Source organism: Cyprinodon tularosa, unplaced genomic scaffold, assembly GCF_016077235.1.
Source record: "Cyprinodon tularosa strain WSP-4 unplaced genomic scaffold, ASM1607723v1 ctg186, whole genome shotgun sequence".
NCBI lineage: Eukaryota > Metazoa > Chordata > Actinopteri > Cyprinodontiformes > Cyprinodontidae > Cyprinodon > Cyprinodon tularosa.
The window spans coordinates 918,631-933,746 of NW_024038652.1; the positions used below are offsets into that span (position 1 = coordinate 918,631).

Here is a 15,116-nt window from a genome sequence, read left to right on the forward strand (position 1 = left end):
GGAAGAAATGATAGATTAAATTTTTTACCTCGTACTCCACACTAAAGGTTCCTGTCAGTTTAAAACAATTCATGCAAACTTTTATCTTCAAGTAACAGAGCCGATGCAACAGTTTCTCTTTCTGTAACCTTTTAGAAACAGGTTGTATGTTTATGCCTCAGTGCAACTAAAACAGGATTACAAAAATACTTTGGAAATGAAAAACAAATAAACATGGCCGTTATGAAACTCTGCCAGAAGAGGGAGCTACAAGAAAAAAACAAACAAACCTAAAAGTGAACTTTAAATAGGCAACATGTAGTAAATTTTATAAGCACCAATCAAGTATTGGTAATTGAATTTAAGCTTATTTAAGTATTATGTTAGACTTTTTTCTCAGAAGTTACAGCAGCTACTTAGTGTTGGTGTGGTTTTCAGATAAATGTTCCTCATGTTTTATGTTTTTTTAGCAGATTTAACAAGAGTGATGGAGCTTGATAGGCTTAGATAGAGGGTGTCACACGCTAGAAGGGGAGACACCAGTCTGTCATTTGTAATCCATTTAGTGCACCGGGTAAATCTAACACGCTGTCCCTTTAAGATGTGGTCAAATCCAAAACATTATCCAGGAGAGAGTATAAATCATAAGGTTTCAACAATGTAGTGTCACTCCAACTAATATTCATGTCATTCGCAGTCCTAAAAGGTACAGAAGGCACAATATGACGTCATTGACTAATTTGCATAGCTACTCTTGTCTACCTGCATGAGATTCAGAATTCTCTGATTGCTTTTTGTTTTTTGGGGTTGTCTGTCAAAGCAGTGCAGAGATATATTGGGATAGCTAGAAGGGAAGACTTCCAGAGCTTTTAAAAAGATCTTTCGTAAGTTTGTAGTGAAAAATATCTTTAAAATAGCCTTTTGTTTGAGCCATTAAGTATTAAACATTGTGTGATATGACTGAAACCTCTGTAGTTTAGTTCAAATGTGTCTATAGGTCTGCAGACTATTTCCAAAAATATACATTGAGTCAGACTTTCACACGCTGTTTGGCGGATGTGACGTCAAGTACGTCAATGTTGACTAGGTCTAACCTGGCTAAAACAATAGATTTTGTTGATACCCAGAAGCAAACGGCTTCTAGCTTAACTAACACGAATGGCAATTCCACATAAGCTGTAAAAAAGACAAAAAAAAAAAAAAAAAACTTGTTATGTACGAGTGCGAGTTACAAGAACAAGTAGAACACTTCTGTTTTAGTTCTGTTTTCACTCCTGGAGCTAACCATTACTTTTTAGGCTAAAATTATTTTAAAAATTTGTCAGGTGATAAAATTTGCTTAACTCCTGGCATCAATATATGAAGAGAAGGGTACCCCAGGTGCATCAATATGTGAGATGAAGGGAGCTTTGATCAACTGTCAGAACTTGACAGTTGAGAGTAAGAATATATTTGGTTAAAATACATAGTAGACGTGTGATAAAAGCCATCTACTGGTATAAAACAAACATCAACAGACATGAATCAACAATATTAAGCAAAGAACTCTTTAGTGGCACCTCAAATTAGCATGTTTCTTGATTGTTTAATAAATAAATAATAAAATAAAATGAAGAGAAAGACAGTGCTAGCTTGTGTATCACCCTAAATGCACCAGGGAACGTTATCACAGATCCTTCCTTTTTCGCCCTCATCTCCCTCTGTTGTCACACAAAGTTGCCCCTACTGCCTCACAACCATAACCGTATCTAGACCCACAGCTAGTTTGTGATTGTCCCTGTTGCGTTGTGGCGTGGAATAACATAGCGCAGACTACGCTACAATGTTGGGCATAAATCAAAAATATCTGCGGCTAGCTTACTGCAACACACTGCTGCGGGAGTAAAACCAGCCCTTAAGACTTTATAACCACCACTGTTCCATACAACCTCAATAAAGCCGGGCATACAATGTGTATTTTTTTTCAATCGTTGCACGCAGTTACAGTTCACACTGTACGACACAACCATTGGGATTCATCGTACAGTGTGAGTTCACAGTTCACGATGTATGTTCTCACACTGTGCGACCCGATGCTCTGATGAGATCTAAGTGATCACACTGTATGTCTAAAAACCACATCGGAACCATGTCGGACTCAGCCTCGCAGTGAGATGGCGCTACTCCTACTTGTCTATCCGGAGGCCAAATGAATAGAAGAGGAATATGAAGTTCACTAGAGTGAAACGCACTGCCTTGGCAGTTTGTGCAATTTTGTGCTGAAAGCACTAAAAAGAAAAGGCGATGGCATATTTGGACAAAGACACGGCTGAGCAAAGGTGGCATTTCACTCGCACCCCCGCCATGCTTTTGTGTTTTCATCTGAGAGGAAGAAGAAGAAGAATCCTTGTCTGAGCATGCCCACTGAGCCATTTACCCACGACGGCCAACTAAATTTCAAACCTTTTTGATTTTCTCCCAACCTCACGATTCCTGATCGGGAGGTGGTTGTGAGAGGCTAATCACCCCTTGTTACCCCCTGTATACTCCATGACGCATGATCAGGCTGAAAGTCGGCCAGATCGAAAAATTCTCGCTTGACTGGAAAGTCGGCCCGGATACGGCAAAAAAATCGTACAGTGTATTCCTGGCATAAGTTCTTCCATTCATTCTGATTTTGCACAGTTTCTATCTTAGTTAAATAACATCAGAGATGGCAAAAGTACTCACTTTCTGTACTTAAGTAAAAGTACAGATACTTGTGTTAAAAAATACTCCGGTAAAAGTGGAAGTACTGATTAAACTTCTTTACTCAAGTAAAAGTAACAAAGTACAGGCTTGTAAATTTACTTAAAGTATAAAAGTAAAAGTAGAAAGCACTTTTTTCATGCCGTTGCCTACATTTTAAATGGATGTCTGCCAATAGGACTAGATCTCCGTTGTGTTCATTTTCAATCATCTCGTCGTCCATGCTACTATGCTAACGCCACCGCCACCAAGCTGCAATGATTTGCCGCCAATGAATACCGCCGAATCTGTCGATTCATCTTGTAGTGGTGCGTCAAATGCAACGTAGATTCCCATCCAATTAGATTGAATTTGGTATTGATGACGTGAAAAATAATAACGGTAACTCCATTGAAATGATTCAAAACTAAAGTAACGAGCCAATTTTTTAAAATGTAAGGAGTAGAAAGTACAGATATTTGTGTAAAAATGTAAGGAGTAGGAGTAAAAAGTCGCCATAAAAATAAGTAGTAAAATAAAGTAAAAATATCAAAAAAAATCTACTTGAGTACAGTAACGAAGTATTTGTACTTCGTTACTTCCCATCTCTGAATAACATGCTGTCATTTTGCACATCTCTGATGTTGCTGCTATTTTCAAATATCCATTACTGTAAAAATTTCCATAGCTGTATATTGGTTATTTATTCTCCAGGTGCAGAGTATTTATATTGTTAAAACACTTTACACTACAGTATTTTATCAATGATCTTTTAACTCTTAACTATTATGTTATTTTTATAAATTTTTCTAAGATCCACATTTTGTGACAATTTTTTCTATAATCTTTATGCTGCTGTAAACACCACAATTTCCCCATTGTGGGACAATAAAGGGATTTTCTATTCTATTCTATTCTATTCTATTCTATTCTATAGTTTGCTTTTTATGGCAGAGAACCCAAAAGAGATACAAACTGCTTTAGTTGGCATAGCATGGAAATAAATGGCAGCATTACTAGGCAACCTTTGTGACTACTGCTTTCAAAGGACTTTAAAAAAAAATCAACCTCACTGTTGGATCCACCTCGTCTCTGGCCTCATTATGTTTTATTTCCTTTGGAGTTTAGAAGGCTTCTCAGCATGGCGTTATGGAAAAGGGCAACCTGAAAGTCCCAGTGCAACCAGCAGGACTGGCAAGCCTTGCGCTGCAGCTCAGGAGGGGGCTTCGAGCTGTTTGCCTGTCTGTGGCTCAAAATATGCATCTTCATTGCTGCTGAGTGCTGTCTGAAATATCACAGTATAGGTTTTTCATTTTTATTTAAATCTCCTTCCTTGATATTTGTTCTGTTTTCCTGTGTAGCATCAAACCTTTGGTTTTATGTTTTGAAACTATACAATCATTCAGGCTTTTATCAGGTGACAAAAAGAAAAAAGAACCTAAATCTGAGGCAGGATTTTTTTTAAGGCTAATTCACTTCTTTTAACATTTTTTGTTTTTTCACTGATCATCGTCAAACTTGGTATGTGGAAAAATAAAATGTTCCAGTATTGGTGTGCGGGATCAGATGGCACGGTAAACAGATTACGCGTCAGAGGCTCCCATGGCACAACCCCCAACATTAATGTTAATGGAAAACCTCATAACCTTGCTGTTGCCTCTGAGCTCCATTTTAAATCCAACTGGCATGGCCTAGATCTGGAAGAAATTCAGAAGACAAAAATGTAGGCAGCTGATAACAATGAATTCATTTTAGTTCTTTGTGTCAACAGAAAGGGTTCCTCTGCCACCTGAGGTGAACATGGAAATAACTCAGTGTGGTAATTTTTTATAAACTGAGCCTGTGTTATGCTCCCCATATAACAAATCCCATGATTCAAACATTTTAAGAAAATCGCTTATTACTAATGATCTTTTAGTGGAAGCACGAAGCTGGAAAGTGAAATTACACTATTTTGACATTTAAAATCAAATTTAAGCTTTGCGAAATATGCCGTTACCAGGTATTTTTTTCTGCTGTTTTGATTTTATGCACAGAGATAACTGAAACAGACTGTGCCAGCACAACACAAACAACCTTTGTTAGAGAGGCTTTATCCACACGATGAAGGGAATAAAAACAGGGTAAAATAAAACCCAAAGAATTCAACAAGCAACCACAGGAGGATTTCTTGAGTAAAGCAGTAACCTGTTGCTTCAGAGTCCATCACCACAGTCTAATTACACTAAAAGAAAGCTAAATTGGACGATGCAAACAGACAAGGCTTAAGGGATTAGTGGACCTCTGACAGAGAGATCAAATTTGTCCTTCATGCATAAAACTAGACTTCTTCCAGTTTTCAAGTTTATAGAGGTCAGTGGGGAGGTGGAGAGTTAGCACAGTGTTCTGATGGGTTTTTATTCACAATTTCCTCTATAAAAGCTCTCTGTAACGGCACATCTAATGATGGCAGCAAACAGATTCAAATGCCTACATAATACCCAAAGGGAAGACACCATAAATGGGTAATATTCACTTTATTTTTATGTTCACAATTTTTAATAAAAGGGCTATCTTTTAGATTTTACACAACAATGCATGCCTGACTTGCAAGTATATGGTGTATGAACATAGAGATTTATGTGAATAATAATCTAGCTAAGCCTCCAACCAATCTGATAATGTATTATATTAGTTCTGGTGTTAAAAACTTTGTTCATTATTATGTTTATGCAGACATTCTGAAGGTATAGGTAAAGAAAAACTTACCCCAGCATGTCTAATGCTTGAAGCTTAAAGATATCCTCTCATCTAATTTAGCAAAATATTTTTGAATCACTTGTGAACGATCACTGAAGGTGTATAATCATCAAATTTTAGCCCAAGTTAGTTGTATGTAATAAGGCAGTTTCTTTCTTTTTTCATACTTGATAATCACTTAACCATCTTGATAAACCATATCAGAAAATTACTCATATTCTGATGAAGGAAACAGTATAAATTTACTCTTTATCTAAAAAAAAAAACTTTACAAGACTTAACCTACTGCTGTGGAAGTCTGCATTATTTATTGCGCAAAAACAGCCAAATTAGGAGTTTACTTAAAAAGCAAGCTGATTCCTCATTACCTTTTTTCTTTGTAAGTTTTAAGATAGCCTTTAAACTAATCTAGGTAATCATTTTCAGTTTATACAAATACGCAAAATTGAAAACATTTTGTTGTACCATTTTTTCTTCTAAAAAATATCTCTCAAAAGAATGGTTTGTGTTTAAAATTTAAAATGTTAAAACACAAAAAACAGATAGCAAAATTCAAGTATTCCAATGGTAATTAGAAAAAAAAAAATTAAGTTTCTTTCTAGTTTCAGTCAGAGTAGAGAAAAATATATATAGAGTCCCAAAAGAACTTTGTTTATGTGTCCATAGTAGTTAAAATTGTGGTACAACTGGTGATAGTGTGATAACAGGTTTAATAGGACCAAGAGCTGATAAATGACAAAAAAATTTACATCTCCTTCACCAAAACAAAAAAGTTTAAGATCAAACTGGAGTTTATAAGAGAATTAAAATATATGCTGGTCGAAGCAGCCAACCAACCTATGTATATTTTTCATTTTTTGAACCTTGTGGTTTTTATGGTTGTTCTTCTTTTGTTAGGGAAATTGTTATTAGCAAAACAAAATGACATTCCACTTCTCTCTATTGAATGATTTCCTGTTCAGAACTTTTTGTTTGTGTACTTTGGCTTTGGTACAGTAATCTTTGTGTCATCTTGTTCATAAAACCTGTTCCTAAGTTATTTTGTGGCTTTCAGCCTGCTACTGTATGTCTTGTGTTCTTGCTATTAAAGGTATAGTAGAGGATTTTCATTAATTTTTTAAAAGACCTGTCCTTTCCACCTAAAAAATAAAATGCACATGCACAACCCTGTACCTGCTCTGAGAGAGAACGCCTATTAAACGTGTGTGAGAGCGTGCATGAGCCCATTTCTCCTTGTGCACGCTCTGCTTAAAAGTAGCTGTTTGCATCGCTCATACAAGCTCAGTTTCCAAAAAGAGGAACACTAATTTTGACGATCCACATGGAAAAAGAACATCCCCCAATATACATCTAAGTCATATTTGGTATTATTATTAATTTAATCCCCTTGCTGACTTGTGTTTATTGTTTTCAGGTTTCTCTGTTTATGCAGTCAAGTATGTTTTCCACAATAAGTCAATCTCTCTTTACTCTTAATTGCTGCTTCACCTCCTCTTTCTTTCCTTGTCTTTCATTTGCTACTGCCGGTTTCTGTTTTTGTTCTAACATATTTCTGTTGTTTTAGTTTTACCCTCATCTGCTTGGTTTTCCTCTGCACTGTATTGGTTTCAGCAATGTTTGTAAAAACATTCACATAATACTACTTGCCTCCTTTTCATTTGAACGCCTGTATAAATACTCTGAAGTGCATATAAACTGTTCTTTTTTTAATTTGTGTTATTATGAATTAAAACACCAAGCTATGTCAAAAACAGACAAATCCAAATCTTTTTTTACTTTCATATATGTATGCTATCACTTATTATTAATTATTATTATTTTTTTTTTTATTAATGCGAGTAGTAGTATAAATTTGCTTTACCTTCAGACTCTTCACTCATTTTCCCACATCAGTTTATTTGACTAATAAGACAGGCTTTAATTAGGAAGCTTTGTTATTTTTGTAGGTTCACACTAGAGACAGATGTCCTTGAGGTGCAGGTATACAGTTGAATATTATCCAGACCTGTTGGCTCTCCTGTGTGTTTGTGTAGTTGCTGTTCATTTTCTACATTGTAGTGGAGTCTGATCGGTCCTGCACTGGACCGCATAAACAATGCCTCTCAGCTTTGGCTTGGGTGTTCTGCTTTGCGATTTAAGCCAGTTTTGTGGTTTACATGACCCAGATGAGTGAGCATTCGCACAGGCGATTAAACTTGACAGTCAACTAGACTAAATAATCAGGAAATTAACCATTCTAGCAGCATTGTTTGTTTTTTGCGATAGTATTTATTCATATTTTACTAGAATGGTTACATAAGCTGCGATGGACTGGCGACCTGTCCAGGGTGTACCCCGCCTCTCGCACATAAACAGCACCCCTCAGGATTAAGCGTGTCAGAAAATGGATGGTTGGATGGATGGGTACATAAGTAAAGATTCACCTGTGATTTTTTTGGCACTGATTTCACCTTCTGTGGTTTACATCTGATCTACTTTGACTTTCAATTTCATGTTTCAAATAATTCAGATAATGCACAGGAAAGGCATTATGGAACAGGGTCTTTGGGTCTTTAAATGTAAAGATTTGAATAAATAAAAACATTTAAAACGTAAATAAAAATCAGAACAAATGTAAATATGTAAAAAATGCAGTTTCACAGTATCACAACAAGCTAAATTAGATTTTTTTTTTATTTGCTTCAAAGACAATGTATATCATTCTCTAGGTTTGTTTTCTTCTTTTCTCCATTTGTGAGTCTCTCTGTGCCAGACCATAGGACCATAAGACAAACAGACCAGAGCTTCTACTACCTAAAGCAGTTGGACATCATTCCTAAAGCTATTTGCAAAGAAAAAGTAAGAAAGAAAACTCATAGGTGCAAATTTATCTGAATTGCTATGTGAGATAGTTGCTGTTGTCCCTGCAATTGTCCTCAAACAATTACTGAGCAGATATCAGGGCTTGGCTTTTAAAGTGCAATTTCTCCAACTACAATAATACAGGCCATCTAAAGCAGATGATACAAGACTCTCAGAAACACTGCAAACTAAATAAAGAGGTAGAGAAAAAGTGCAAGGCAGATAAAAGCTGACACCCAATGTATTAGAACTCAGCTCTATTAGATATGAGCCTCTGCAAGGGTGAAGCACCACCGCTCAAGGCAAGATGCTGCTTGCTCATTGTGCTTTAGAGAGTGGGTCTGAGATGGCAGCGCTATGAATGTGTTCTTGACACAGAACAAAGGCTCTCATGCAGGATTTAGGAAAGTGAGACTCTTACTTTAATATTAAAGTAGTGATGAAGCAAAACAAATAAAAGGATATGCTTATACTGCAAATCCTATTTTAGAAATAAAACTTTGTCAAGTAGCTATTTGTCAAATTAGGGGGGAAAAAATTGCATCTAAAATATGATTTGATTAAACTTACAGTAGAGCTTAAAAAAATAATAACTCATTTGTATTTTATTGATGGTTAAATTAATGTTAAACTAGTGGTCAGAGCAGAGGACTTTTATTGTGAAAAGCCTGTGAGTAGCAGTTTCCAACCCCACAGAATGCCTCTGTGGGTGCCCAAGCAGGACCCCTGAGCCTCAGATTGCTCCTCAGCTGTAAGCTGCTTACTGCTCTGTTGGAGATGGATTAAATTGAGACAAAAATGTATTTGGAATGCACAACGGCTTTTAAAAATAAAGATTATTGTTTTCTGTCTCTATTCAATCAACTTTACCTTGCATTTTAAATCATTTCCCATTTAAAAGAGATGGAGGAAAACCTTTGTGTTCTTTGAAGCTTAACTAGATGCCCTTACCATACATTCAGATACTGTATGAATGCCACTTCAACTTGAAACAGGACGCTGCACATTACGTCATGATTATATTGTTCAGTTTGTGATTATCATCTGATATTTTTTCGGAAACTTCCTTGAGTTTTTTCATGGTTTTCATCAGGTTTTCCATTTTACTGCCCAAAACTGATGTGTGTCACTTATTAGTTAACGGGCAAGAGCCCAAAGTTTCCCAATTTGGTCCATCTTAGGGTGGAAAACCCTTATAAAAATTAAATTATTTTCTCTATTTATTATTTTTTTGGAGAGCCTCTTGGTTGTCCATCAAGCTATGTTTTGAGTGTTTCTGACCTACATAGAGGTCACTACAACACTTAAAACCAAAAATATTACAAACTTTCCATTAATTCAACCAAAGCTCTATTTATATACTGTTTATGAAGCAGCATTAGAGGCAGAAACTTAAAAAGGCTCCACAGGCTTATAAGGAGTACAGTCTTTGTTCTGAGGAATATTCTGGAACCTCTCAAGGTGATTATGATAAGAGGGGTTCTTTATAAGATGAAGATCATTGTGGACAGGGAGCATCCTCTGTGTCTTGAGTGTCTTGAGTCAGATGCATCTTTAGATAAGCTGTAACACTGATGGCTACAGGAGAACCTTTCTGCAATATTCAAAGCAACTCTTTGATGAAACAAAAATACATTTTTTATTGTTTTTATAAAACAAGTTCGATTGAAGTTTCAAATTGTTTCAAGCTTCTTTAAACTGGGAACTTATCCAGGAATGTAAATGGATGCAAATCCAGTATCAGCATCATTTTATAGTCAATTAGTGACTGTTTTAAGATCCTGGATTTGTAATCTCTGTTTTTTTTTTTTCTTTATTTGATATCTTACATTTAGGTTGGAATAATATTATTAATTAGTTTAAGTTTGCAGTTTTAAAACAACAAAAACCTACCATCTAATTTTGGGGACCTTTGTTTACTATTTAACGTAATTTCGATTCTTTTAGTTTTGTACATGATGTTAATTTGTCTTTACGGACACCACTTCTGTGTTTCTTTGGTCTTTTCCACCTTAATGTTTTGTTTGTTTTGTTGGGGGGTTGCAGGGGGCTGAATTGGGCCTAAAAGCATGTGCTGAATGGATGAATAATAAAGTATTGGAGAGATTGCACTCTGGCTAAGTGGCTCTTGTTGCTGTGAAGTGACACTGCTCCTCATTGTAATGATTCACAGGCCTCTTGACACATGATATAGCAGATATTCAGTGGTTTGCTGGTTCTATGCTGGTGAGAATATTATCTCCACACAAACTGTTTGATGTATTTGTAAGATTTTTCTTTGCACCATGCGCTGTAAAGCCTGCACACTCTTCATTTAATTCCTGTGTAATTTTAGGTAAAAGGGATTGTATTTCATAAATGGCTTAGGCCTAAAGAAGGCATGAGAGAAGCAGCACAGAAATGATGCTTTTCTAATTTAGTTGAGAGTGTTGTACAAAGCCAAAGAAGTGCATAAGCTCATTGCTGATCTCTTGTTTCTGAGACGTGAAGCTGCTTAGTTTTACACATCCATCATGGCTGCTTAAACCCCCAATCTCTTTAATGCTGGCAGTAAAGCAGGGTCAGACAATGTCTCGGGTTTAGGACAAAGGTTTGACCCATTTCAAAGCTGGATCTGGAAAATTACTTTAAAAAGAAAGAGACAGATTTCATGTGGGACAGTTTTCTGCTTCACGATCGATTATAGAACACATTTTATAAGGTTTTTAATCTGCCTAAATTAGGCATAATTTAAGACTAGTGTTATGGGAATTAAGCATTCTGATTTTTTTAAGACTAGCAGTAGCTCATCGTGAAAAATATAGAAAAATGTTGCTACTTTTTCTCAGTCTATTTAATGTCAAAAACCAAAGGCAATGTTTAAGTCAAATCAAAATTATTTAAACTCTTAATCTACCAATGGAATGAATTCTAATTTACTAATAAAGCTTTATTTGGTTTGTAAAGAATAGTTAACTAGCATGCATATGCATCCATCTGCAGCAGATGTAGATGTATAGAAATATAGACATATTTGTGTTTGTTCCGTGTTAGCAGGTTTGGAGAATGTCTGTAGTTTTAAATGTGTAAAAGTGTACCTACTATATTCTCTATATATATCTTTAAGAAACATTTATATGAATTACAGTTTTTAATGTTTATTTATTTATTTTTTATTGACTTGGATTCAGTTTTGGAATTGTTTGAAGCTTCTTCTTTCAAACTGCTTCAAATTGGTTCAAAATTATCATGCAAATTCAAATACATTATTATAGTTATACATTATTATTATAACTATTATATTATTTTTTTTAAGAATTACATTTTTATGTAAAAAAAAAAAGTTGATTATTTATTGTGAGTATTGGGATGGCTGCCCCTATTTATGAAGTTTGTAACTTTTTTCATGAAGGGGATTATAGTGTTCTGTTTTTAAAGAAATAAACAGAAAAAAATGTTTTTCATATCATGTAAAACTCTGTTATGTACCTGTTTTTGTTGCATGTTACCTCCCCCTGACAGGTGAAACTCATTAAAGTTTGAGCTTTCTAGTTCCTGGATTGGTCAGTTTTAGTCACCTGGGATGTACATGCAGGGTAAAGATGTCTGACATGTCTGATGAAGGTCAAACCAACTGAAACATTTCAACAATAAATCTTGACTGAGAGCGGTCTAGGCTGTGAGGAAAATTTTCTTTGAATTTGTGGACATGTTTTTGTGTTATTCTGATGATTTCAGTTCAGTAAAAGGCTGAGGATAAACTATCAGTGGACATCAGCTGTGCTGAAGCAGGGAAACCTCTTAAACCTGCAGGACAGCAGCCCTCAGGGGCTGAGTTTAGGGAGCCCAAGCATTGAAGGAGACAAACTCATGGTGTGAATACCGACCTTCCCTGACTTCAATCCAACAGTGAACCTTTAAAGTATTCTCCATCAAAGATCTATGAGGGTGGAGTTCATATCAAACCAGCTGCTGTGGAGGCTATTCTGACACCCTGCAAAGGGTAAAACTTTACAATAAAGCTCCCCTAATAGATAAGGGGTCAGTTTTGTCTGAAGCTCTTTTATCAATGCATAATAAAAATGAAAAATAAATAACTGATAAAGACTAATTGATGAAATTAATGAAATATTTAATCTAAAGAAGTACCATGCATAATTTAAGCAGAGGCTGTCCAAAAACCAAAGAAGGGGTCTTATATTAACATGTTTGAAATAGTTTCTAATTGTACTGAATGTGACAATTTTAAGCTGTAAGTCAAAAAATATATACATACATATAGATGTGACTTCTTTACTTTTAATCATTGTATGACCCATTTAAAACAACTGTAAAAATGACAAACACTCCATTAGCAGTCCCCTTCTCTTGCTACAAATTAACTTTTCCGTTTATTTTTTCTCTTAGCTGTATTTCACCAGAATGTTACCTAAATTGCAGCCTTATGCAGCCTTTAAGAAAAAAAAAACACATAATCTGAATGTGTTATATTGTCTGAGTGTGGGGAAGGATGGGGACATGGAAAAACCTATTCACTTTGAAGCCTCCCATCACAAAACTCCCCAAATATATTATATATTTGCTTTTGGACATCAAACCCCAAAATACTGCTAACATTGTTTTTCCATTATTCTTGTTTTAGGTACAACAAAGAAGATAGGCATTTTGGGAACTAGCAGGCTGTAGGGTGGGCTAAAGAGGGATGATGATAAGGGACTGTAAGAGCAACTACATCAGAATCCCATTTGCCTCCTTTATGTGTGTGTCTAGTTGTCCACATTATTGTATATAATTTTAAACCCAATTCTAAGGCCAATCTTTATAAGTAGAGAGAAATTAACATCTGGTTTCTGTCGATCTTACAAGGAAATCATATCCAGGTAAGATGGGCACAGTATGTTTGTTAGGATGCCACAATAAAGAGTGATTACCTAAAACAAAAAAAAGCAGAGACTAACCAGGGGCTTGTGACAGAAGCATCTCTGACAGGTCCTCCAGGTGAAGGAAGAGAAGCGCACCTCCAACTCCAAAAAGCAGGATGAACCAGAATGAGCGAGGCATTCTCTTTAGTCGCATCCACCGGGAATCCATTTCCACCCTTAACTTCATCCACACCATGACACGGCACAGGAAGGTTCGTATGTAATAGGTCCTGATGAAATGTGAAAAAAGAGGATAATTAATATTCCTTTAAGATTAAGTCTGACTGCTGTTTATAGCAAAGCAAAGTGTAGCAACAACAAAAAACAAATAAAATAAAAAGATTCTTCTACTGAGAAATGTTTACTTAAAAATACACATCAGCCTTAAATATTTTTTCATTTTGTCACATTATGTCACATACATCATTCAGTTGTATTTGGATTTTGTTAATTGATGTGCATAACCGTGTTTCTCTGGTAGTAAAACAACCCCATCATGATGCAACCATTAACATGTTTTACAGTAGTTACTTAATAACTAGGTTTAAAGGCCTTACAGTACGTTGACTCTTTCAAACACATATTCCTGTCATGATGGTCAGATAGCTCAGTATTTTATCGTCATCTTGTAAAAAATGCAACAGCAAATCTCAAGTCAAAACCTGTATATTTAAACTGGATCAATTATGTCAATAGGAGGGGTCAAACTTCCACGTAAAATTGAAATTGAAATTGATAGCTGCGTGTCATTGTGCAACTCTATAGGTAAGTGTATATTCAGGCTGCCAAAAAAATTTAAACATAAAAATGAAACAACCCTCAAAAGTGCAACAGTATTTTCATTTATTGAACCATAATGAGAATTTAGACACTGATTTGTTATCTCTATTGTCATTTTGGTTGAATAAATAAAAAAATGTAATACTGATGTGTTTTTTTTTCCTTTTTTATAGCAGTGATTTGTCTAAGGGACATTATTTAAGATACTGGTGGAATGTTTGCATATATTTAGGATTTACAAATACTTATAAACAATGTAATTTCATAAACATCCGCAGAAATATACACTCACCGGCCACTTTATTAGGTACACCTGTCCAACTGCTCGTTAACACTAAATTTCTAAGCAGCCAATCACATGGCGGCAACTCAGTGCATTTAGGCATGTAGACACGGTCAAGACAATCTCCTGCGGTTCAAAGCGAGCATCAGTATGGGGAAGAAAGGTGATTTGAGTGACTTTGAACGTGGCATGATTGTTGGTGCCAGAAGGGCTGGTCTGAGTATTTCAGAAACTGCTGATCTACTGGGATTTTCACGCACAACCATCTCTAGGGTTTACAGAGAATGGTCCGAAAAAGAAAAAACATCCAGTGAGCGGCAGTTCTGTGGGCGGAAATGCCTTGTTGATGCCAGAGGTCAGAGGAGAATGGCCAGACTGGTTGGAGCTGATAGAAGGGCAACAGTGACTCAAATAACCACCCGTTACAACCAAGGTGGGCAGAAGAGCATCTCTGAACGCACAGTACGTGGAACTTTGAGGCAGATGGGCTACAGCAGCAGAAGACCACACCGGGTGCCACTCCTTTCAGCTAAGAACAGGAAACTGAGGCTACAATTTGCACAAGCTCATGGAAATTGGACAATAGAAGATTGGAAAAACGTTGCCTGGTCTGATGAGTCTCGATTTCTGCTGCGACATTCGGATGGTAGGGTCAGAATTTGGCGTCTACAACATGAAAGCATGGATCCATCCTGCCTTGTATCAACGGTTCAGGCTGGTGGTGGTGGTGTCATGGTGTGGGGAATATTTTCTTGGCACTCTTTGGGCCCCTTGGTACCAATTGAGCATCGTTGCAACGCCACAGCCTACCTGAGTATTGTTGCTGACCATGTCCATCCCTTTATAACCACAATGTACCCAACTTCTGATGGCTACTTTCAGCAGGA

At 36.2% G+C, this 15,116-nt stretch overlaps 1 protein-coding gene across 1 annotated transcript in view; it reads right to left on the bottom strand.

The window, feature by feature from the left end:
* The window catches only part of LOC119781964 (carbohydrate sulfotransferase 8-like), a 260,726-nt gene that overhangs the window by 204,904 nt on the left and 40,706 nt on the right, over positions 1-15,116 (bottom strand). Inside the window, exon 2 of the mRNA XM_038282626.1 lies at positions 13,203-13,396. Within this exon, the coding sequence (XP_038138554.1) occupies positions 13,203-13,396 (194 nt within the window). The remainder of the gene's footprint in view (positions 1-13,202; positions 13,397-15,116) is intronic.